Here is a 26,191-nt window from a genome sequence, read left to right on the forward strand (position 1 = left end):
TGCAGCCAAACTGTTGAACAGTGTTACCCAAAATAATTCTACTGATTTTAAGCTGTGAGTAGGACAGTTAAAGAAAAAAAAGTGTCATCTTCTGAAAGATGATCAGCCTCCTTAGTGGTTTGTAGTCTGTGAAAACCAGCAGCGGGGGTGGCGACGTGGCTTCAGTCCAAAGAAAACTGTGTATCTGTGTGACTACAACTGTGTAACTTAACATGGGAATGTGCAAGTAGGGCTTCTGTGAGGATATCTAGTGAGTTCAAGAAAGCAACAGGAGAGAAGGTACACAGCAGCATTTACACAAATGTGATACTCTGCATACGTGCTAGGGAAGTGGCGACCCCAAGTATGGTAAATCTCATACTTTATGATATATTGGACTTGTACAAACCCAAATCAAATGTTTATTTAGTCCCGCTGCAGATTAGCTGTAGTGTTGGTCCAAGGACAGTTGTAGGATGGCAGTGGAGTCGATCTGCATGTATGCTGCGGACGTATTTATGGGAACACACCGTGGCCTGGTCAGAGACACTTTTATCCAGAAACCCTTGATAAATGTGCATGTGAAGCAGTAACAACGGAGTGGCTGAAGTCAGCTAAGCCTCCTGTCTGTCCAAGCCACAGCAAGGACCAAGAGGGCAAAGGTACTATGTTAGATTTAGGTAGATGATAGATTTAAATTTCTAAAGAAGATTGTAGCTAGATGTTATTGTGTTTTATTCAATGATTTTAGTTTATTTGTTGAGAAATTTTAGATATGCCTAGTAAGTATTTCGCTACTTATAACCATTCAGCACACTGGAGACTTATTCTTCTGTTTCGTAAGCTGGATTTTAACACAGGCATGCGTTTCCGGAACTGTATGTTGATGATGAGTTGTCGTTAGGAGTATTGTCAAGAGGCGTTGACTACCATTAAAAAGGTCTCTTTTCTGAATTTGATAGAAGGTGTGGGGTCAGACGTAGTTGTGCAATGTATGGTGGTTTAACTTACTCTGTGGTCCGGAGGGTCTAAGTGTCTTTTATCCATTTTAACACTTAATGGGCCCACTTAACAAGTATAACCATGTATAAATGTATGCCTTGAGGCAATAGAATCAGTGATTACCAGGAAAGTATCAAATAAAATGGAATATTATGTGTTATCTTATAGCCTTTATTGGCTTTTCTTGCTGTTTGTCCCCTCTTTTATCAACAAAACCACTTTATACATTGTACGTCTACCAAAGATAGATGACCAAGCCTGAGTCCGATATGAACAGTGCCTTAGACCCAAGCGGCAAGTAATGTGAGTGGGATTTGGCCACAGTAGAGGTTTGGCTGTGGGTGGGAAGGAGTTAAAAGGCGGTTGTCGTGGTTTCAGCTGTGATGGAGTTAACTTTCTTGCTAGCAGTTTGTGTAGTGCTATATTTTGGATTTGGGATGAGAAATACCGTTGACAGTGCACTAATGTTTTTGGCTGTTGCCAAGCTCTCAAGGCCTTTTCTGCTCCTCACACCTCCCTGGCAGTGAGCAGGCTGGGTTGTCACAAGAGGCTGGGAGGTGACAGAGCTGGGAGACCTGACCCCAACTGACCAAAGGGTGATTCCATACTATATAATGTGTATAAAGCTGGGGGAAGAAGGAAGGGGGAACGTTTGGAGTGATGGTGTTTGTCTTCCAAATAATCGTTACCCGTGATGGAGCCCTGCTTTCCTGGAGGTGGCAGAACACCTGCCTGCCGATGGGAAGCAGTGAATGAACTCGTTTTGCTTTGCTTGTGCAAGCGGCTTTTGCTCTACCTATTAAAGTGTCTTTATCTCAGCCCAGAGGATTTTATTCACTTTTGCTCTTCTGATTCTCTCCCCCATCACAACTGGGGGGAGTGAACGAGCAGCTGCGTGGTTCGAGCTGCCAGCTGGGGTTAAACCACTATAGCAGTGGTTTATATAGAATAATGAAATGAGAAAACAGCTATATTAATTTGTAAAAAACCCCAAAAGCCATTCTCCCCAAATGCCAAAGCCCACATGCAAGACCATGCCTGTCTTCCTCCCCTTACCTCCTCTAAAATTTATGCAAAGCAAGGTTCAGTTGAAAAGCATTCAAATATCTTCTCATACTTGTCTTCAGGGGCAAAGTGCTGCCTCTTGGCCAAAGCTAAGGGACTCTGGACAAGCGAATTGGAAAGACTTTCATTGTAGAAAAATCTTGCTCCTTCTGAGGAAGGTGAAATTCTTATGACAAGAAAGGAGTAATCTGATGAAAGAGAAGGTGATCTACTGTAAATAGAACCTCCTCACCACGTGGAGTTCGCGAATCCTTTTGGGCTCAGCATTTCTCTTCACTACAGGGCACAGCTGATCAGAAAAAGCAGGCTGGAACGATGGGCAAGTATGTTACGAGGCATGCAGATAGGAAATTTCCCAAGGAGGAACAAACAGAATGAACAGTAAACCATTTTTCAAGCACATTGTTTTTCTCAAATAAACTTTTCCCAGATCACAGAAGCTTATCCAGGAAGTCATCACAGAAAAGCTAACTAATTTTTTTTAAGTGTTCACCTTAGGATCTTAGGAAGGTTGTCACAACAAAAGCTTTAATTGTGGGGAACATAGAGGAGTTGATAAAATCTGAAATATCAATAAATTAACTTTTACAGTAATAACAGCAAATTGTCAGGACCACTCTTCACTGCACAGTTTCAAAGGAATTGAAGTATGAAATTGCTTAACTACTGTGGTACAGAGTGTAACATAAGAACAGCTATACAGGATCAGACAAATACTGGTAGTGACCATGGCAAATACTTTGGAAAGAGTTTAAAAATAGGACAAGCATGCAGTAATGCTTGCCCAGCACTTTCTCCCAGTCTTCAAGAAGTTCAAATGTTTTCCTAGAAAGAGGTGAGATCTTTGAGTGTATTAGTTGTCAATGTTTTGTGTTTTCTTTTTCTCCACAAATTTGTTTACTCTTTGAAACCATGTGAGCTTTTGCCAGGCTTAAGTAAATGTGCTAAGAAAGGGCTCCCTTTGTTGTGAAAGTGCCACCTTTTCGTTCCTTTCATAGTTCATACTTCTTGCATTAGAAGAAAAAGTGAAAAACTGCTTCCTACTCATTTTCTCTATGTTGCTCATAATTTACAGATCTTGTTCTTCCAGTCATCTCTCTTTCAGCCTGAGGAGTCTCCTTAATTGTTCCTCCTAGAGAGGCTGTTCCAAGCCCACCATCCTTGCTGTCCCCCCTCTGAGCTTTTTCAGGTTTTCAGATGGGACGGTCAAGCATACAATACCGGAGGTGTCAGTGCATGAGGGGTTTGTGTACGGTATGATGTATAGTTCTCATTTTATAATCCTTATTTACTGCGTAATTATGCAGTGGTGTGCATTTTCTTACACGCAGGGCAGTCTGTGTCATCAGTGACCTCTCTGCATCTTTCTTTTGTGAAACTTCTCAATGTAAGTGGTAAAACATATAGAGTATTACTCACCGAAATGGAGTTTAAGAACAAAAAATCTGAAACTAGGTTTTAAAGACCATCCTTAAGCCCCTTAGAGGAGAGTGCTGTATTTGCTCCTAATAACTTGGAGTCCGTAGCTACATAATTGTCTTTTGTGGCTTCTAAACACCCAGAAACAGGACTTTTATCCAACTTTGTGCCAACTTTTCAATTACTGTTACTTACGAAACATAGACTAGTCAAATCTTGAAAGTATCTTGGCTGTTACAGCCTTCTTCCTTGCCATAAAGGGACAGAACTGGTGTGAGGCTCTTATCTCTAAAAAAGTGCCGGTATATTAAAATGAAAACTCTCAACATCCTTCATGAAAATCATTAGGAGCTCCTGTTGATTCTCCTTATTACATACTTTAACGTGCTATAGGAATCCTTAGGATTTAGAAACCTGTTAATTTATAATCTGTCAAAAAATCCTCAGCATCCTTTCAAATCCTTCTGTCCAAGCATATCCTATAGCTATCTAATGTGCTATTTCCAGTAATTTCTACTCAGTTAAGTACACAATAACAATGGTATTACATGTATTCAATCAAGTATTTTTATTCATAGAACACGTCTCAAATTTATTTTAGCAGTTTAAATAAGTGAGTTTAATGTATATTTAGTCAAGCATTACAGTAGTGAGGGCTTAAGTAGATTAGAAATAAATGAATCCAATTAAAGAACATGTCTGTGAAATTTGATATGTCATAGGCATGAATGAACTGTTTGCACAGCAACTGTAAAGAAATCATTAATGATTAACTATCTAGAAGAGGTTTAATCAAGGATAAATGGTATAGGACATAGTTAAAAACATTTGCGTTGAATACATTGAGATTCTGAAACAATAAAAACATGCTTTGCATCAGTAGTGACATGACTACTGGTCTTGGGAAATGTATTTTTTGTTGTCTGTGGTAGACGTCCAGCCAGGGGCTGCAGCTAAGACTGAGCTCAGTAACATTAGCTATCATGCATTGATAGTGGGAGATTGTTCCTCCCCAAAAAAGCTTAACTTTAATAGGAAAGACAGACAAAGATATTTCACAAAAGAAGTGTTTCCTACAAGAACATCTTGTTCCCCTCCCTTCCAGAGCTAATATTCGGCAAAGTTAAGGTAGGGATTCTCAGAAGTGATCAGTGCTGGGCTAAATTTGACACCATCAAAACTAAAAGTCCCGTTTGGCGGCCTTGAGGGTAAGCTCAGGCAAGTGCCAAGTGCTTGCTAAAATCCCATGATACATGATTTGTCCAGCGTGACACCGGTAGTCTGTGGGAGGGTTGAGAATTGAATCTAGATCACATGGCTACTAGATCGCTGTCTTAAAGGTGTCAGTAGTATTCAGGGTATATTTTTTAACACATAAAAATATTAAGAAGTCTGAGATGGGAAAATCTACCTTATATAACAGCAGTCTGCTGCACTGTTGTCAGTCTGGCTTTTTGCAAAATGGTGGCCACCCCCACCCCCCCCCCCCAAAAAAAAAAAAAAAAAAAAGCATTGCAGGCTATGTCCCTCTAATCCAAATTTCTCATTATCAGGCAGATTCTAACATATACAAACATTTAACATTTATAAACTCCTGCCAAATATATTTTTCCATTTAACTTGGCAAGCACTGAATATACATCGAACATGACTTTTAGCCAGTTGTGCTCCTAGGCAGCTCACATGTGAAAGAAAGCACTCCCGGTATAAATAAACGTTACAGAATTAAACTCAGGTCATCATATTTTATTTTTTTAAAGCATTTTTTTTCAGTGCTATCTCTAACTAAAAATTGTAATTATATTTATATATAATTAGCCTAGGGTATCTTAGGCATTTTATTCACAAACAATAATAAATCCTTGGTACGTATTTTCATCTAGCAAGTCTACTAAATAAAGGCAAATACAGTGTACAAAGGGCTCCTTTTGGAGCCAGAGATGGCTAGACATGTGGTTGGGAATGACAAACTACCTTCAGACAGCTGAAGACTCTGCCACACCATGATTATCTAGAGGCCAGGATGTTATATTTAGCTCCAACTGACAGTTAAATGATTGCATTTCGAGATGAGAAACCAGTCAGGGAATATGTAAAATTTCTCTGACAGTAATTGTCTAGAGGATATCCTCAGACATTTGTGTCAGATGTTCCGTATAGAAAACTTTGTTCTTCAATTTTCCTGAATGTGTCAAATCATTTAATTAAACTTCCTGGTTTGGATTGCTCTGTCCTTAAAAGCAAATACAGAAACATGATACCATGTATGTGAATCTCATGGCTGGAGAAGCTGTAAACTTTGACTCAACAAGATGTAAACAGCTACTGTTGCTTATGCTATTTATGGAGATAAATGGGTGCCTGGAACTTAACGAAGGGATCCAATATACAGATCTGATACGTTTCCAAGTAGATGCATTGCTTAACCATTAAATGTACTAATGATAAACAGGTTGTGGAGAGGTGGGGGTAGATCTCTTCTCCCAAGTAACAAGTGATCGGACAAGAGGAAATGGGCTCAAGATATGCCAGGGCAGGTTTAGGTGGGATATTAGGAAAAATTTAGTCACAGAAAGGGTTGTCAAGCATTGGAAGAGGCTGCCCAGGGACGTGGTGGAATCACCATCCCTGGAGGTATTTAAAAGACGGGTAGATGTAGTGCTGATGGACATGGTTTAGTAATGGTGTTAGCAGTGTTGGGCTGATGATTGGACTAGATGATCTTTAAGGTCCCTTCCAACCTAGACAATTCTATGATTCTGTACAAAACCACTGGAAAGATTTCTGGAGGGTCTTTTCAATACTTTGGTGAGCAGTAGGTCAGGCCTATATGGGGCTTTTCACTTGAGAAGCTTTAGAAAGGAGGGTTACGAACATCATCCCAATAACTGAAGGAAAAACTGAGGCAGGGAATATCTCTGAGGTCACACAACTGAGTGTCAGCCTGGTTTCATAACAAGCAGTGAGGTTCAACAGCTTTTTTTTCCCACTTTGTCCAGAAATTTGGCTTCCTGTATGAGCTAAGTGAAACCTCCTTATTTTGACTGGTTCTGGAAGATGCTAAAGGGGTTGCATATGCTCCTCCTGACAAGTCTCGTGAGCAGACTGAGGCCTTTGTAAACATTTCTGAGACATATTGTACATGAACAGAGGACACAGCAGATGAGGAAATTGTCTGTTTTGTTGTACCATCTGCTGATTTAGACAGCCATGAAGATGACAAACAGCCAGAATCTGTTCTCTTTTCACTCATCTGCTGAACGGCGCTCTGTTAGCATTGCATGAGCCGGAGTGTGGAAATGTTAAAAGTTGCAGGCATTGTTTAAAAGTAGAAGAATGATATATTACAGTATTGTGGTCAGACATGCATGAGGAACTGCCAGACTTTTACCACCTTCATGGCTGATTTTAACTGAATTGCAACAACTCAGCAAAATAGACTGAACATTAATGACATTAACACCTTTAGTTTGATCTCACAATTTCTAGTCTGTGTTCTGTTAGACTGGCAGAAAATATGACATATAATTTTTCTGATTTTTGACCAGAAGAAATGCAGAGTGCATACGATCCTTTTCATAGATTTTTCATGTAAGACTAGAAGAAATGATGAACTTATGTGTTCAATAGAAATAATAGTGCAACCAATTAAAATTACACTTTGTTTTCTTTTGCATGAACAATACTTTCCACTTTGCTTCAGTTGTGTGAATGATTGTACCCATGATGTACGAAACTGCTGCATTAAGGTCATCTAATGCTTTTTCTTTTAGCTTGTACTTCATTAATTACTTTAATATGTGTAAGGAATGACATGGGTGTGGGTTATCCAGTGCTTGTCAGGTTTAGATGGTCACATGATGCCTTTTTATTCTTTATTTGCTGTGATTTCCATATCATTGCATATTGTTTAGACTATCAATTGAAAGATACCTAAGAATAAGAGTAAGATCTGTTTCCAGTTATATACTGATATTCTGATTGTTGTTGGAGAGAATGAACTGAAATGCATTTCTAATCCAATGCTGAAACTCCACGTATGAAAACTGGATTTCTGTGAATCTTCTTTAAGGTGGCTAAATTTAGTGTCTTTTGATGGAATTAAATACACTGCAAATTGTTGGTTATCTGTGTATTCTCAGTCACTGCGTGTATAGCCTATTCTTCCTTTCTGGCATGTTGTGGTATTAACATAAAGAGATGCTCTTTCTTATGGCTTTTTCAGAGTTTTCTGTGGGCTGAGCATTTTTTCTTCTTTTTTTAAGGTGGTCTTCTTGTTTTGGAGGTTATGCTGTTATACTGTAGGTATAGAAGATCTCTATTCTTGAGTCTGATTGTCCTTCTTAAGTTCTCTTGGTTGAATCTGGATATTTATTCTTCATTAATGGATGTCATTATTTTACTCCTTCCTCTGGATGCATCCTGTTGAGCTGCTCTTTCTGTTTGAAAGCATTTTTCCAGGCTTAAGTTCTCTGTTCCATAGCCAACACTGTCTTTAAGTAGGGAATCTTAATATCTTCAAAACTCTTTGTGCCTTTAGGTCCCTAATGTTAATGTCTCGTCTTACTTTAGATTTTGGTTAAAGTAGTCCCAAACTTCACCCTATTACTTGAAGAAACACAACTACAAAAAAGCCTGGTTTGTCTGTACAGTTTTAGTTTATCTTGGGCCATACTGTGCTCACTGGGCCTCTGTCACTAATTCCAGTCTTCCCAACATTATTTCTAGCAATGCTGACTCACCCTTTCCTCATCTTTTTTCCTTCAAAAAGGCCATATAAAAAACCTCTATTTTTTTTTTTTCAGTTTCGTGGTGAGCTCTATCCACGTGCTCTGTCGCCATATTTGTGCGAGCTCTATTGTTTGCCGAGAATTCAGGTTTTTGGTGCTCTGCTCTGCTCCCTGACTGTTCTTTTTTGGGTCTATCTGCTAATGAGTCATTATCTCTTCCTCAAACTGTCATTAGACAGACTGTTGCCACTATGTTTCATATTGTACTTTTTGGTAATGGTAGTAGGCAGAAAGTGTCTTCCTTCTAAAGCTGAATTGTGAGAACTCTTCACACAATTGTTGCAGATCCAGCTGGCATCCAAGTCATGTACAAACAGACTGGCTTCCTCTTCCAAGTGCTTTTCTGCTTCAGCCTTTGTCCTTCTTCACTATGCAGCTTGCTATAGCTAGATTCCTTTAGTAAAGAATGCTTTCTACTCAACTTTCAGATGCTTTATTGCAGAGAAGTGCAGTTGGTACATCCATCGGTCCTTGGTTTTTCATGATGCTACCTCTAGTACATCCATAAGTGCTTTCAAAATTAGGCTCAAGCTTTATAATGGGCATTGGAAGAGCAAGAGATGTGGCACAGAGTGGAAATGCTGCTGGGAGTTAGATCTGAGAAGAAAATGGGAAGCAGCATATTGTAGCAAGAGGATTTTATGCTTTGTCTTCTGATTTCTTTTCACTTACAGTAAAGTATGGTAATCCAGTCTGTAGGTGCCTGATACATTGACCATACTGGCCAGATTCTCATATGGGGGGGAGGGACAAGATAGAGGAGAAATAATACATTTTTGGAAGCATATGCTACCAAAAGCATATGCATCCAAGTTTTTTGAGGAGTCAAAGAGGACCTAGAATTTCCATCCAACTGTGGAAAGAATGGCTGTTTCCCATCATGAAAAGGTGGAGGTCTTCAATGTGTTTCCCTTTGCAAAGAAGCATCACTTTGGTCTTGTCTGGATTCAGTTTGATCCATCTGTTCTTCATTTAAGAGCTAATTTCCTGTAGTTATTCTGATGTTTTATAGTGATGATAGTTGCATCAGAAAATGAGATAAATAGTAGATTGTCAGCAACATACTGTTAGCAATTGAACACATGCCATATCACTCTCTCTCTCAGCAGTCTCATGTAGATAGATGTAGATTGTATGGATCCCTGTGGGATCCTGAAGGTGAGGACCTTGGAGGAAGAGGCTCATATCCACCACCTTTTTTTGAATTACATGTAGAACAGAAGATGCAGTACTACTGTATTGATGGGACTGTGTAATAGAGGATTCAGGTGTCTGAGAACAGGAATCTGGAGGTTACAGTTCCATGCTTGGCGGAAGTTTTATAAATTCCTCCAGGAAGTTGCCAGAATTTCCATCTGTAGCTTGTGTACCACTAGGAGCTCTGGTTCCTCTAGTCCTTTGCCTCATGGTGCATATGGATATACTAAAATGTTTCCATTTCTTGGTGGAACACCGTCTGCATCTGACATTGAGACCACAGGACCCTTCCTCCATGTTTTCTTTGCTTTTTTTTTTTTAAAAAAAAACCCTCCTGGAATTAATCTTGGCCTGTTACTATTGGTGTTCTGGTGTCTATCTTGGCTCTTCTGAAGTGTAGCTATGATAGGATAGGGTTGAGATGGTATTGAATCATACCTCAGTGACGCAAAAACATCCAGGTGTTTAATCTTCAAGGAGAGTGCAGATGTGCCCTTTCTCTAAGGGGAAGCTTTGCATTCAGCAGCAAGAACTTCAGGTAGTTTTCTTCTTATCCTTTGTTAATGATGTTACTGTCCAAGCAATTGTCTGCAAATACCAGCTTGAGATGTTTACTCTAATGTGTGGTGTTCTGGGGGGGGGATGGGTGACTCCTCACCATAATGATACCAAGGACTTAAAAAAGTAAGACATAATGGCATGCAAGGTTTTGGGCAGCCTGGTTTGCCTGTTTTTTTTTTTTTGTTTGTTTTTTTTTTTTTAGACTTCCATGACTCAGAAGTGTTGTACAGTGCAGTCTCTATGATTTGAATGCTTGGCCCTTGCACAGGTTGTAACAGCAGGCAAGTAGTGTTGGAGTGACAGTCTGCGGTCTGAATACTGGAGTGGGCTTTCATCCAATTTTCTAAAACTCTTCCACTGACATGAGAAAGCAGCAGAGTGTTACAGGGTGGTGTACACCAGAGATGGGGAGGTAATGGCAGGAGTGCAGAGATATGGGTTCTCCAGCAAAAAGGGAGGCAAAAGGCTTGGTAGGTTCAAAACCAAAACAGAACCTCCTCGTATCCCTAAGGCTGTGAACAACTTATCCGCTTGGTTTTGATTACTTTTAATTTCTGGAGGCAACACTTTCTGTGTCTGACACTGAGATGACAGGACCCTTCCTTTTCTTATAATCAAATAATCAGGGGGAGTGTGTATATCAGGATGAGACTGATAGTTTTTCTCAGGACTATTAATAATACGCTACTGTAGCAGTTAAATATGAACATTAATTGACATCCTTTCTTTCTGATGTTTTGTATAACATGAAGATAATTTGGGAGGACTCAATTATGGAGACAGATTCTTTGCATATCAAGTCAAGGTGTCTGGATGGAAATTCTGAGGATAACCAAGGAAAGATTAATGGTTTCAAAATATGTGGATGAGTCTTACCTGTCAAATAGGCCAAAGCAAATCCCTATATTCAGATGCTTTCACTGCAGGCAGGATATTTGAAATGCAAATATTATAGCAGAGGCCCATCTCTATTAAAGACAAAATTTGAAGAAATGAACCCATTAAGAAGTAAATTCACATTAAAAAACATTAATTACGCTTGGCCAATCTCTGCCTGCTATGGACTGAAAACATTGTAATCAGCACAGTTCTATTGTCAGTGATTTGTTTTCATGTGTTATATATACACAGATACACATATACTGTCTGCATTGCCAAAAAAACTAAGCCTCTTCAACAAGTTTGTTGTTTATCAGGTGCAAAAAAAATTTAGTGTAGAACTGTCATGAATTAATTTGTCTGTTCTGCAGGTTTATCTGTGGCTGTTTGAAGATTCATCCTATTTCATTTATTTCAGTGATTTATCAATTTTTGTCGTTCTGTCCCCAACTTTCAGTATACTGAGCTGTGATATGCTCAGGTTGTGGTGCAGTTCATTTCTAAAAACTGTTAGGCTCTCATGGCTTACATCAATGTATGTAGGATTATAGAGCAAGATATTGTTGCTAAAGCTGGGTGAACAATTTTTCATTAATATAATTCATTAAGGATGAGTCTTTAGGTTTAGATGGAGTATGGGGTAATGTGTGAATGAATATATTGCCTCCTTGACTGCATAACAGAAGAATTATTCTTCCCTTGCTCTCCTACTTCTCTGCCGATTAACACAAAGGAAGAGAAAAGCCATGAATGCTTCCTCTTTTCCTCCAGGTAGGTAGGTCAGGAAGAAACTCTTGCTTCGTTCTCTTTTAATAAATCATTGTCAGAATAGGTTCCGTATGACTACATGAAAGCTGGAGAGCTCATTTCTTACTCCCCCGGGTACCAGCAGACATGCAGATGTGCGGAGAGGGGTGCAGACCAATGCATATGCCCTCGTTATGTTCAGTAAGACATTGTGAATAATGCCAGCTTTCCTTACTTTTACGTATTCATTAGAAAGTTTGAAGAAACTAACACCGAACTTCCCAAACTGTCGTTATATCTAGCTCCCCATAGAAAAAGTCTAGTATCTTGTAAGTGGGGGACAGACCATTTAAATCACAAGATTTGTATTTATTTAGTTGTTTTCCCTGACTGGTAAACGTTTTCAGTATAATAAACTCAGAAGAAGAAAAATTAAAAAATTTGCACCAATTGTCTGCAACCTTGTAAACAATGAAAAATATAACCTTAAAGATTGTGTTTTCAATTTTAAAAAATGATTTGTTCAATTTATTTAGTCATCTATGTATGCTGTTGTGTGCACCCCTACACATGCATGAACGCACACACATATACACACATGTGGTAAGTTTGCAGTTGTACAGTTAAGAGTTTTGAGGAAAATGTATCCTATTTACTACTTAGCTATCTGACCAATGCAGAGCTATCATACAAATCTCAGAAATTTCCATCCCATTGTTTTTTATTACTGAAGAAAGTAGATCAGGATGATAACAGTTGGATGCAAAAAGCAATCATATTTTCAGTATAAAAATAGTGCTATTGTTTAGTAAGCTACAGTACTTAAATGTATTAGGGGGATATACTGTCTTGCCCTGGATGGTTTTATTCTTTTCCCTTAAAAATATCTTTCGTTTCCACCCCCTACTAAGAAGGCAAGAATGTTTCCCATTAAGATATGAAGTGAGTTTATTTTTCACTTTTGCCTTTTGTATAGGGATACTGAATATAAAGGACTACAGCTCTCCTTGGATCAGGTCACTGCTACCAAGCCGGCATTCTCATACGCAAATTCAACTCCGACCATAACGGATAATAGAAAGGGAAGCAAATCTCGCCTCTCGAGCACAAAGTCAAAATCAAGGACATCACCATACCCACAGGTAGCTGTCTTTGAAAACCAACTCTTTTTGAATATCTTGATTGTAACTGCTATTTTACCCAAGTAATCAAAATGGGCCAAAGGACATGTTACTCAAAGGGGATAAAGGACAACAGGTTATAAGATCTTGCGACAGGAATATGTTTCTTTAAACTGTTTCTAAAAAGCTGGAAACATTTATGCTTCAGCATGCATAATAAATCATCATCAACAACAATAACAGCACAGGGCTCAGACTTAATGAGGACCGGACAGAAGGAGAAGTGAAAATGTTGGTTTTGAAATACTTGGTTTGAGAGGATTGTGAGTTTTGCCATTTGAGAAAGCTTGCTTTTTCTTACCCTTTAATAATTCCAACATATCTAGAGAGCTGCCAGATGTTTGACAGCAGTTTTATACTGAAATCTTAGTCAGGAGGACTGAGTTTTGAGGAGGGAAAGAAACAAGCTAACTTGCTGAACTGGAACCAGCTTTTCTATGTACAAAGCTCTGAAAGGAGAAAGTGCTAGGAGGTGGCCTTTGGCCAGTAGACTTTAATTTCCCAGATTTCGTGTTCAGGCCTAATGCGTAAGGAACATGTCTCCGCTTGGAGAATAGACCAGACTTGATTTGGTCTCTGAACTGGAGCTTACCTAACACACTTCTGCAGACAATGCCACAGCACTTGCGTACTTACACTGTCAGCCCTTTAGCTCAAATAAGTCCGTTTGTCGAAATAACCATTATGTTTACTAAATAATGATGCATGTCTTACTACCCTTACGCCACCGCACAGTGGATATAAATGCATGCATTCATGATGTACCATTGAAGAGCTATGTGTTTATAAAGAGTCCAGGTCAATATTTAACTGATAATGACCTTGATGATTACAGTTTCTCTGCAGGCACGATGTTTTCTAAACTGACCTCTAAGAGGGTACAATGTGAGCCCAAGTGTCTACATCTTGTTTTCTTTCGTTTTCCCCTCAAAAGTAGCAAGGGTCAGAATTTCAGTTAAATGACATCTGCTTTTGGCACAAGGACTCTTTAACTAAGCACCTCGATATAAACTCAGATTCTTAATTTTAAGAACTTAATTTTGCCAGAAGTTGTTATGGCTCTTGTTGTTTAATCATTGGTTCATACGCATTTCTGTGGGTTGTTAAAGAAGAGCCTTTCTCTTGAATGCATTACACCAAATAATTGTAATAAAACTGCTTTAAAGAATTGGGAAAGTTACATACAATTAATTCTAAATTAGATTTTTAAGATGACTGTCTTTGATTTACTGAAATTACCCTTCATCTCCCCTTACACAGTTCTTTCAGAAGTCCTCATTGGCTAGCAGGACAATCCCAACTGAAGGCCTGTTATCCTCCCACTTCAATGTGCTTTCTGAAAGTGTGACTTTCATCAGTACCTCCTTATTGTCTCTGCCACCAAAAAAACTCCTGAGCTAGCAGCGCAGTGTTGAGAGTGTTGGTTTATGAGGGATTGTTGTCTGAAAGCTCAGGATATTTAGTCTCTAGTTTCATTTTGCATCCTCATTACCAGCCGCCTGGTAGTAAAGTCACAGATTTCGTCATTCAAAAAGAAGCAGCCGTGCTGGTTGCCAATATCTTGAAAAATGATCATACCGTTCATTGTAGCACATCACCACGAGCAACGCTGGCAGCTTGGCTTTGCAGCCCTCTCATCCTTCTCCACCACTGAATAAACTGTTGAAAGACTAAGAAAAGCTGTTGTGAAGAACATGCAGCAGGTGGTATGGCCCGTGTCCCTCAGTCTCCAGCCCACGTAATTTGCCAGTCAGTTGCAGAGAATTAGAGTGTGACTCAAAAGCCATGGCTGAAAAGTGAGGCTGTGCATTTTGGCTTACACAGGAGCCTGAGTTTTGGTGGAGGAAGGAAGCAGGAAGTTTATTAGTAAAATAATGGCAGTGGGCAAAGTATTTTTTTAAGCTTAAGGGCACTTAGGAGATGTTAAATGCACGTATTTTCTTTCTTTTTTTTTTTCTTTTTTTTTTCCTTTTTATTTTCTTTTCCCATAACCATTTATTTTGCTTCACTCTTGAAGACAAAAGGGAATCATACGCTTTATAGGGTGATGACTGAGGATCCTCTCCCTTGCCAGCTGTGTGCCCCCAGGAGAGCTACACGAGATGTGAACTGTATGAAAAACAAGTTAATAAATTTCAACTTAATGTCTACTACTAGGGCAAAAGGTGGACATTTTGGTCACCTAGGACAGTGTTAATGCATTTTTCCTCAACTTTTATGCGCAAGTGGTTATAGTATAATATAGCACTTGTAGACTCTTTAAGCAAAAACTGAGTTCATTAAATTGGAGGCATCTGATTAACACTGTCTGATGTTAGTATAGTGGGTTAGTGGGTTCTGCAAAACCAGCCCCAGACAGGGGAAGGGCAAGTGGAGAGGAGAGCAACCCAAAATTCACGCCACAGCTGTAGGATTTGCACAGACACTTTGGACAGTGCTCTTCTAGTCCTGTCCTACAAGAGAGGTGGAGAGCTGAAGGAGGAGGTGAAAAAACAGGAGTGAAGAAGATTTTCAGAAAAAGGAAATTGTGAGTTGGTTAAAAGGTGACTGTAGGATTCCCCCATAATAATAACCATTGTGAGGGGCTCCCAAAACTGTGTCCTGGACCTCGTTTATTTTGTATTCCCAAAACCTAGCCCTGGACCTCATTTATTCTGTACACAGGAAATAACAACAAGATTGAAAAAATATTTTAATTGTGATCATCTGAACAACTGCTTTGGAGTTTAATCTCCCATTAATAATGAATGTTTAAAGAAAATATTTAAAATTGTCTGTTGTCTGCCTCTAATAGAAATGTTTTATGGTCAGGTCTGGATAAATGTTTATTGCTTCATAACTCATCTTAGTTCTTGGATAAAGATTATATATAAATAAAAAGAATGCACGCATACAAGTAAGGATGTACCCAAGAGCTGTTGGATGGAGGCTTTGGTGTATGCTACAGCATGCATGAATTCTTGGAAGTAAGAGCCTTCTCTAGTAGGTGTATATTAATACACCTGATTTTGATAGTAAATTGATTTTATAGTTCCCTTAAACATAGCCTGGATTAATTCTGCAATCCACCTCTATTTGGGCATATCACCCAATGGGGTAAAGATAATAGAATCAGGCTGAATTCTAGTCAACCTTTTTTGGTTTTGTTTGTTTCTTTTTTCATTTCTTCCTGTAGCCTAAAGCTTTGGCAACTTCCAGTGTATTCAAAAGCAAAGCAAACCCCTCTTTTTATAGTAAACATAACTCCTGATCTGGTGAAGAGTCACCAGCAGTGGGGGTTATTTTAATGGACATGCTGTATTACTTTAATCTAAGCCTTTCACCATCTGTTCTGCCTATAATAGTGAATGCAAAAAGAACATATTTTACATTTCAGGATTACATTAGCAAAAAGTAAGATAAAAGTGATTTAAAAGCATGCATATGTTCTTAGTACAATGCAGCCCGCATCTGTGATGTTTTTTCTCATGGTTAAGACACAAATCAAGAGGAAAGCTGCTAATGCTGATGTAGTGAAAGTTTTTCATGGAAAAGAGGACTCTGAGAGGGTTTCACTATATATTTAATGTTTATAATGATAAAAACCTGAGTAGGCTGCCAGAAAATTAGGTATCTATAACATCTATTGTTTGAACATCTGGCGCAGTGTGTGGAGCAGGCTGATGTTGCTGTGTACGACAGGATGAGTGCTCAGGCCAGTGAGACACCTGTAGGAATGGAAGGTCAGGCCAAAGAAAATCACCCGAGAAATATTAAATTGTGTACTGGCCTAATACACTCCCATGGGCTCTCGTGAAGTAAGCTTTTCTTACCCATGGAATTTATATTTTCCTTTTTCCTTGTCCCTTCAGCCCTCCTGAAGTTTTTCTTGGAGTGAAAATAGCATCACTGATGGCCTATAGCCCCTTTCTATGTCGGTGCTAATCTCACTGGTGTGCTCTCGCTGCGATGGTAAACTGGATTAGCACTCTGGAAGACATTTCTAGTATCTGGAGGTGGCAATTCAGTTTCCAGGAGCCAGCTGAAGGACCATTTAGTTTATTTATTGTTGTTGTTTATGCCAGAAGACAATTCAGAAATAACCTGAAGAGATTTCAGATGTTGCCTGTCTGAAGATCTTTATCATGTTTAACTTCTGTCTGCTGGTTAAACTTTGTCAAACAACCAAAAATAATAAATTCTGCTTGACAGGAGTCAGAAGGCAAATATTAGCAGAAAGGAAAACATTTTTGGTCAGGCGGGATTGGTACTGAAAAAAAAAATATATTTCCACTAATTTTAATTGGCCGCAATTTTCATTAATTCTGATTCCGTTTTCTATGGTCTTTCATCACTTGACATATGGGAACCTAATTCTGACTTGAGAGATAGTGTTTCCACCCCCATTTCAGTAAAGCAGTATCTTTGATCATCCTTTCATTTCTCCCCCTGTCAACATGTCACACATGCCCGTATTTGGAGTCTCCACCTGTCAACATCCGATTCCCAGAAGTGGCAGTGGTAAGGCTGCAGTGGTAGAAGCAGCCTGACGATGCCAAATAGAGATGTGATTAGCTTTAGCGGCTATTAGACATATCTTTGGCCTATGTCTGCTTATGTTGTACCTTAAGAATAAACAATCATATCAAACTTTGGTTGATAGTGTGGGCCACAAGCAATTCACTGTGTTAATTTAATTCTGCCCGTGGCCTAGCAGCTGCAATGGGTCAGATCTCAAATAATCATCATTTACATCAAGTACAAAGAATATGAAGTATTGTTGGTCTTGACTACATGGTTATACGACATTACATGGTGCGTTTCTGATACACTGAACGTGTACCCTTTGAAACGGTTTCCCTTTCTTTAAGAAAAGTGCGCGAAGGCCTGTGCAATTGAAACCTTTGTGGTTAGATTCGAGATTAAAAAAAAATTGGGCAAGCTTTCAGTTAAATGGAGAAATCTTCAAGCAAAGATATGTTGGACCCTGAGGTGTCCTTAGAAACAGAGACCTAATAGAATAATATCTTTTAGAGCTAAATGAAATTAAGAATTTTCAGTTTGAAGGAATTTCTAGCATTTATTATCATCAAAAATTGTCCAAAAAATGGAATTTCCTTATAATATTATTAGAAATTATTTTTCCTTTTCCTTCTCATGAAAGAAATCCATACCATGAGTTTTGTTTTTTAATAAGAATAAAAAAACTTTTAACTTTTTAATACTTACATTTATGCTTATATTATATTTCAGCAAAACTATTTAAATTAAAAAATCTAGTTTATAAAAATCAAATCCACAAAAAACACTCAAAATAAATCTAAACCAGAACAGGTACAAAAGTAGTTTCATTTTGGGAATGTCCATTTTAACTAAAATTTAATAGTAAAACTCTTGTTAATAATTTCTAATTACTTCATTAGAGACAATTTTATCTATATCTTTTTGTTGAAAAGTTTACAGTATTTCTGAGGATATATTTGGGACTAAGCAGTTTGAAGACATTAGATCTGAAAGGATAATAGAAGAGTGAGATGTTCCAGTTGGTCACGTAACATTGTGATGGCTGAATGAAGTTCCTAGTTAACGTATGCCAAATTAATGGCATTTAAAAGAACTCATTTGTGACTCTGTAACTATCTTACCTCCATGCAAAATCAGATTTATCCTTTCATCTCTATAACCTTGTGATGAGTATGATACTAATTTGCTGAACTCTTCTATATCTACTAGTAGGCTTTTTGCCTATGGGTATTCTTCTGACAACTAATAACAAAATATAATCAAGCTCCTCAAAGCCATGACCCTTTCTTTCTTTCCTTTAAATAACTTATCATGTTAACAAACAGTATTCACAAATACAAACTGGAATACTGAAGAAATACCCAATTAAATGCCAAAGCTAGAGTAGTTCCACTACTGATGTTGCACAGATGGTTTAAGTTTCTGTAAGTCAAACATCTGGTCAGTACTTTCGATTGGTAAGTGCATAAAACCTTGATCCTGGCTGATAATGAGGAGTTTCATAGCAACTCAATCTAATGAAAAGGAAGGTAAGCTTATGTTTTCAGGAGAGAGGCCTAATGCCTATTAAAAGAAAAGGCAAAGTGGGCATCTGGAAGGTGAGTGATGGAATGGGAGAATTCCAAGGTTTCATGTTGTAATACATTGATTTGTGACATGAGTGTGCAATACTGAAGAGGTGAGCGTGTAAAGCCTTGGTCTCATCCCAGTCCGTAGTCACGGGCGAAACTGATTTAAAGATGTTCCATGAAATTCGACAGTTCCAATAAATAGAAAGATTTAAAAATGAGACAGCTAAATCCGAGGAGGTTTAATGAGCATTCTTTTTTTTTCTTTTCTTTCCCAAAAAGTGTCTAAAATTTTGAAACTTTCATGATGAATATATAGAAATCTGTGATGTTTATCTTAATCCTTACTTCTCCTAAACAAATGCCCATGCTCCTAATCTGTTTGCTTTTCCAACTGCCTGCTAGTTGCTGCTTCTGTGTTGGGAGAGCCCTGCTCAGCCGGGGAAGCCAAATACCCACTCTGCCTGCTTTGGCTAGCAGTCATCTTTTCTGGCAGATAGTTTCTGCATTTTCCTTGTTCCCACATTGCAACAGAGCTGCAATTTTTAGCTTTGCTGCCATCACTTTGGAGCTCTACTCTGTAGTGGTTTTGGTAGTCCCAGGATCTACAGGAGGCTTTCTTTTCCCTACTAATAGGAGGAAAGAAGTTCCAAGATACCACTCCAGGTAAGAAAAAAAATCCAGCAACGACAACAAAAAAATATATGAGGAAAAGAGAGGGAACCCTTAGAAAAAGAACTTTAACAACATGAAATACATTCAGTTCCAATTCGGCGTGCAAGAATGCTCCTGGAGCGGTGTTATTTCAGTCCCTTTTGAAAGCGTTTTGCTGAGGAGCGTTGGAGCACCATTGCTGAGCACAAGCACTAGCTTTCAAAGCAGTAAGAAAAACCCGGACATATTAAAAAAATATTGAATTGCAACATTGATGTTGCTAAGCCTAATATTACACATCATAAAGGAGATGGCTATTAAGGGTCGACGTGGGATGTTTTAGACTTTCATGGGGTCTGTCCTGTCACCTGTGAGCTCATTACAGAGTATTGTACAGGGAAGGACTAGGAGTCCAGTCAGAAGGTGCAGACGTGTGGGCATGCTCACAAAACTCACCCTATCGCACCCATACTCTGTCTTTTCAGTGCAGTCACTTGCAGATTTCACGCAGGCGTAGTAATTTCCCTGTTGCTTCTCCTATTTTGCAGTATTCTGGATTTCACACCGAGAGATCCGAGTCTGACCACGAGAGCCAGTGGGGCGGGAGCCCCCTGACCGATACGGCTTCTCCCCAGCTACTGGAGCCCGCGGACAGACCGAGCTCCCAGCACCACGATGTCTCCTGTGCCTACAGACAGTACTCAGACCGCAGTGCTCTCTGCTATGGCTTTACACTCGACCACTCCAGGCTGACCGATGACAGACATTTCCATACTCAGGCCTGTGAAGGAGGCAGATGTGAAGCTGGCCGGTATTTCCTTGGCACGCCGCAGCCGGGAAGGGAGAGCTGGTGGGGTTCTCGTTCAGCATTGCCCCTGACTAAGTCGTCCCCTGAGAGCAGAGAAGCATATGAAAACAGTATGCCCCACATAACTTCAGTGCACAGGATTCATGGTAAGAGATAACAAGGATTTGCAGGAGCGGCAGCATCTCTGATAAAGCAACGTGACATAAACATGCAGCTGTTGATGTGAGAGACAGAAAATGAGAGAGACTCTTGATGCATGTCCTTGTCTCAGAGATCACATCTGTGGACATGAGCAATACTTACAGTTCAATTCGAGGTTGACAGTCTGGCTTATATGCAGAAAAATATAATTTCTTGTATATATTTTTTTTTTAGTTTGTGAAATTAAGGTGGGAATATTTGACTGGTGAGATCTTAAGGATGGTCTTAAAAATATGAAAAAAATTATACCCTTGATAGAACTGTGTTATTTATTTGGCTTAATATCACACTACTTTGGATGGAATATATTCAGCACAAAATTAGTTAAAACTAAACCCGAGCTAGATATTAAGAAACCTTTAGAGTCTTTGGAGAAATTGTTCTCCAAATGACTTCTTTTCTCTGCACTGGTTAGTACTAGATTCTATAAGTTTTGCTGTTTACTTTTATTTAAAATTGGCAATTCAAATGAATATTTGTTTTTGGTGTCAAACATTTATCCCCAGCTATAATTTTTAGTCAATTTGAATCTCTCCATCCATTCAGCACCAAGCCTGAAGCCTTGCTTGGTGTCTGGCGGGTTGTAACCTCAGTGCATTAGCACATATTAAGAGGCTGAAGCTGATCAAAAATTCACAGTGAAATGTTCATCTTAGATTTGGAAAAATCCAAAGGTCCTTGAGCTTAAAGGGTAGGCTGAGAGTTGAAAGACTGCAAATGACCCAAAAATCAGAGTTTAAGGTTGTAAGGATAGATGCAGCATAAAAAAAAAAAGCTAAAATAATCTGTCAAAACATAGGTTGTATTGGAAGAACACATAAAAGCTAGTTACATTAGTACCATTCCATTGATTTGAAGAATGAGGCTTTGGAAAAAAAAAAACCAACCCTGTATTATTTTACTCCAATCTGAGGAAAATTATGTTGAGAATAGAAGAATAATGAAATATCAAGTTCTAGGAAATGCAGTCAGAAGAAAAATGAGGAAAGGAAAGGATGCTTAAATTTTGCTGATGAGTACTGCTCTCTGCTTTTCCTGTGAGAACACAACTCCTTCCTTGTGCCTGTTCTGTACTTCTGTCATACTTGTGTTTCTCTAGCTTTTTCTTTTCCAAAAAAAGAGAATTGAGCAGAATATGATAATTTTGCTGGCAAGTTTTATGCATGATAATTCTTACTAAGCATAGAAAGATAATAATGTAGAAATATCATACAGAGGTACGAAAGCAAAAGTGTTAAATATTTATTCCATACTTTTATTAAGGAAAACCAATGCAAATGGATGATATAATTTGATTTTAGTTTGTTCTTTAGTTTTGCTGTAATTCCAGGTGATGCAGTTACTTTATTGTATTGAGTCTTACATGTTTCAGTGGGCCTTCAGCCTGCATGAAGCTTTGGGATTAAAACCTGACATATTGGTCTCAGTTGAGGAGAGGAACATCTCAGCCTCCCTTGCAAATGTGCCATTTTCATTTAGATTAAGGCAGTTTCAAACCTTGGCCTTTCACAATCGAAACTCTTTTTGACAATGCTATGTGAACGTTGCTGTCAGAGCGGTTTCTTTGGGCAGAAAACATTTTCTTCCCTTTCTGTTCTTTTAATGCATCTTCTGGTAGTTCTGGCTCAGGGTCACCTTACAGTAATGACAATGAGTTGGACAGTATGGCAGGCCCTGGATATTGTGTGTGAGCTCATGCATTTCTGGTCACCCTCAGGAAGTCTGGGGCACTGTTGGTATGGTCTGTGCAGTGAGACAAGCTGAGCACGTGGTTTAGAACTGTGGCTGACCAGCTCCCCAGCATGTGTCATGGTGTGCCTGACATACCGTGTGCTCTGGTGGCTGGAGCTCCCTTCTACCTCCAGGCCCATTTTGGGCCCAGACCTTAAGAGGATGTGAAGGATAAAATTGTGCTCATGAGATACTTCCACCTACAAAGGGCAGGATATATTTGTTACAAAAGCCCGTCACTGATTTTTTCATGAACTCTGCAACGCAGCGGTAGTGATCTGCCACCCTAACACATCTGTACGCCTCGACCCAACACAAAGCAGGGGGAACTACTCATGCTAGTCTGAAAATGGGTTTGCTTTGAGGAGTCCTGACAACCAACCCAACGGGCCTCATCACCAGAGAAGACTGTGTGTGCTGAGGCAAAGACATAATTAAATAAATTGTGCAAGTCAAACACATGCCCTCCTGCAGACACATATCTCAGCAAATCCTTTAAGCCCTTTATCATAGTGTGGCCTTAGTTGGCTGTTCAGGTTTGGGGGCCACTCACTTTGCTCCTAGTGAGGATTGACAGTTTTGGGCCTCTCACTACCAGACCATGTCCAGAGAAGGGCTACAAAGCTGGCGAGGTGTCTGGAGGACAAATCTTATGAGGAATGACTGAGGGAACTGGGGTTGTTTAGCCTGGAGAAGAGGAGGCTGAGGGGAGATCTTATCACCCTCTACAACTACCTGAAAGGAGGTTGTAGAGAGGAGAGGGCTGACCTCTTCTCCCTGGTGGCAAGTGATAGGGTGAGAGGAAATGGGTTCAAGTTATGTCAGCGGAGGTTTAGATTGGATATTAGGAAAAAATTTTTCACTGAAAGGGTTATTAAACATCGGAATAGGCTGCCCAGGGAGGTGGTGGATTTGCCATCCCTGAAGGTGTTTAAAAAAAAAAAGGGTATCTACCCTTTTTTTGCTCAGGGACATGGTTTAGAGGTGGTTTTGTCAGGTTAGGTTAGTGGTTGGACTTGATGATCTTAAAGGTCCCTTCCAACCTCAGCAATTCTATGATTCTATGACAGGTCTGATTCTGTCCTTTTGGCTACATGCAAACTGAACACCTTCTCTGGTATGTCTATAGGCCCTATTTTTTAAAGAGAAGTAAGAATAGTTATATTTTCCTATTCTGAAAGCTTTATACACCAAATGTTTTTGTGTTGGGATATGACATCACATTTTCCCAGTAACCCTGTCTAACAGCTATGGGTTCTTATGCTTCTAAAGAATAATAACTGCTTCATTACTTCTGTTTATTTATTGTTGTGTAACCTGCATAAGGTCACCATGGGGCCACAAACTATTCCACAATGATTTCGTCCTCTGTATTTTAGCTCGGGCTAAAGGGCTAAGAAGACACGCTGGTGTCACGTACACTTGTAATTCCTCGAGATTTTTGTTTTCACCATGGTCCCAATTCACTCAGACTTTGTTGATGCAAAGAGGTAGTGAGGGGTCAGGGGCCTGAACATTGGTGTCAAGGGCACTTTGATGTGCCCTACGGTACACTGTCCGGCCATTAGCTGCTCCAGAAGACACAGAGTTCCTGTAGAGCTGGTACCATGAGCTGGTACCATGGCTGGGCCTATGCAGATGCTTGGTTACCCCAGAGTGTCTCAGGTGGCATCGGATGTCTGTGATGAGATGATTAGATCTCTTCATTGTATATTTTCAGCTGTGTTACTTGTTCCATGTGCAGACACTGGAAACTAGAAGTTGCCATTGAAAAACAAAGTGTCTACCATGGTCATTTTTGGTGATGTTGTTATGAGTCTCTTGCCTCTGTCTTGGTTTTCTGTCTGTAAAATAGGGTTCAGAGTACTTGTTCTTCAAGATTGCTTGCCTCCTTCAACTTCAATGCTTGTCCCCTTTCTTTCTTTCCTAGGGAGAGGACACTGGGATGAGGACAGTGTTGTTAGCTCACCTGATCCTGGCTCTGCCAGTGAATCAGGTGACCGATACCGTCCTGAGCAATATCAGAGCAGTCCACATGAGCCCAGCAAAATTGAAACTCTAATAAGAGCCACCCAGCAAATGATTAAAGAGGAAGAAAACAGACTGCAGCTGCGGAAAACGACTCCTGATCCACTGGTCTCCATTAATGGCACAGGGAAGAAGCACACTATCTGTTTTGCAAACTACCCTCAGCAACAGTTGGCAGGGGATGTCTGCCGTGTCCCGACGGTTGCCAACACTCCTCCCTGTGAACACATCCAGCAACGAGATGGAAAGATTATGAGCCCACATGAAAATGACTATGACAACAGCCCCACAACACTTTCTAGGATAAGCAGCCCGAATTCTGACCGAATATCAAAATCCAGCTTGGTACTAGCTAAAGACTACCTGCATTCAGACATGTCCCCCCATCAAACCCCAGGGGACCACCCAGCAGCCTCTCCAAATTATTACAGCTCCCACAGGCAGTACTTTGATAAGCATGCTTACACATTAACTGGATATGCCCTGGAGCATCTATATGACACTGAAACCATTAGAAACTATTCACTAGGCTGTAATGGATCACACTTTGATGTGACTTCTCACTTAAGGATGCAGCAAGACCCAGCACAAGGACACAAGGGGACATCTGTTATAATAACCAATGGAAGCTGACACTTTTTTTCTAAAAACTTTTGTGCTTTAAAAAATAACCTTTGAGATCTAATTGGAAGATACTATATGTTTTCATGCCCTTCTTGTTACCAGCATTTGATATACCACAGTGCACTAGAAAGAATAACCTTAGGTTTGGGGGGATAAGTCGGTTAACACACATTACTTCTAAAAAATAAAAATGCACTGGCATGCAGGGTTAGAGTGAACGGAGCTAAACTCAAAGTTGGTGCCCTGCAAGGTGAGAAGGATGGAAGAGGTCGAGGCAGGGAGTGCTTGGGGCAGGCTAGCAGAGCAAATTATGCACATTGAGTAAGAGGTGGTGGTTTGGAAATGCTGCCAAGAGCAGACCCTCTGAATCCCTTGCGCCCCGCAGGTCCCAGCCAACGAAACTGCTATGCACTCTTTTTACGCAGAAAGTTGGAATATGTTCCTTCGAAATACACATCAAAATGTGTACTTCTGGTGATCTGTTTATTCCCTAACGGCTGAGTGTGTTATGCTGCTCCATGGTATAAAGCATCCATGGCTAACCTATACAAAATCAAAAAGGGGAGAGAGAAGAGAGAACTCCTCAGAACTGTTATTTCCTTGTGTACTCACATGCATAGCTATTTACATATGCTTGATTTGGAAGGAGTCAAATGAGCAGTATCCTTATGATTAGTATGATCAAATATTTACTTCTACTGTATTTAAAAGCAAGAGGGCCTTTCTCAGTGTAGTTTTGAGAAATACATAAGGCTTGGTTGTCTTGATGTAGAGATGGGAGACTGTCGTCATATTTTTGAAAGGTCTCACAAGGTGGCCAGTGGAGTGAAATGGAAGAAAATTGTCAGGAGAAACATGGAGAATAGGCTGGAATGAGGAGTGGTCCAAGAAAAACACATTTAACCCTATGGTTACGCATGCCATTTAGTCATAATTACAAAATAAGGAAAAGTGGTTCTAAGTGGCTGAATAATTAAGAATTAATTTGAAACACAGAAGGAACTCAATAGAATAATAGAAATTTTGCTGTAAAATACAAAGGCAATTGCATAAGTGTAAAAAATATGAGAGGCAAGAATAGACAAAGACTGTATGGTGTTTTGTCCTACTTCTGATAAGGTTTTGGAGTAAATTAAAAAAGTATAAAAAATTGTAACTACTCTGTCTGACATACAGTAAAATAATAGGTATAACTTTGAAAAAAGGATATGCTTCTTTTCTTGCTTGCAGGAGAAAATTTAATGAATATCAGGA

General features: G+C 39.5%; 1 protein-coding gene across 1 annotated transcript in view; it reads left to right on the forward strand.

Moving 5' to 3' along the window:
- The window catches only part of SIM1 (SIM bHLH transcription factor 1), a gene marked incomplete at both ends in the record, with an annotated part of 48,325 nt that extends 23,379 nt beyond the window's left edge, over nt 1-24,946 (forward strand). Inside the window, 3 exons of the mRNA XM_082480956.1 lie at nt 12,616-12,781; nt 20,094-20,499; nt 24,216-24,946. Coding sequence (XP_082337082.1) covers nt 12,616-12,781; nt 20,094-20,499; nt 24,216-24,946 — 1,303 coding nt within the window. The remainder of the gene's footprint in view (nt 1-12,615; nt 12,782-20,093; nt 20,500-24,215) is intronic.
- Between the last annotated feature and the right edge of the window lie 1,245 nt (nt 24,947-26,191).

This window comes from Vanellus vanellus (assembly GCF_965231255.1).
Source record: "Vanellus vanellus genome assembly, chromosome: 3".
NCBI classification, from domain to species: domain Eukaryota; kingdom Metazoa; phylum Chordata; class Aves; order Charadriiformes; family Charadriidae; genus Vanellus; species Vanellus vanellus.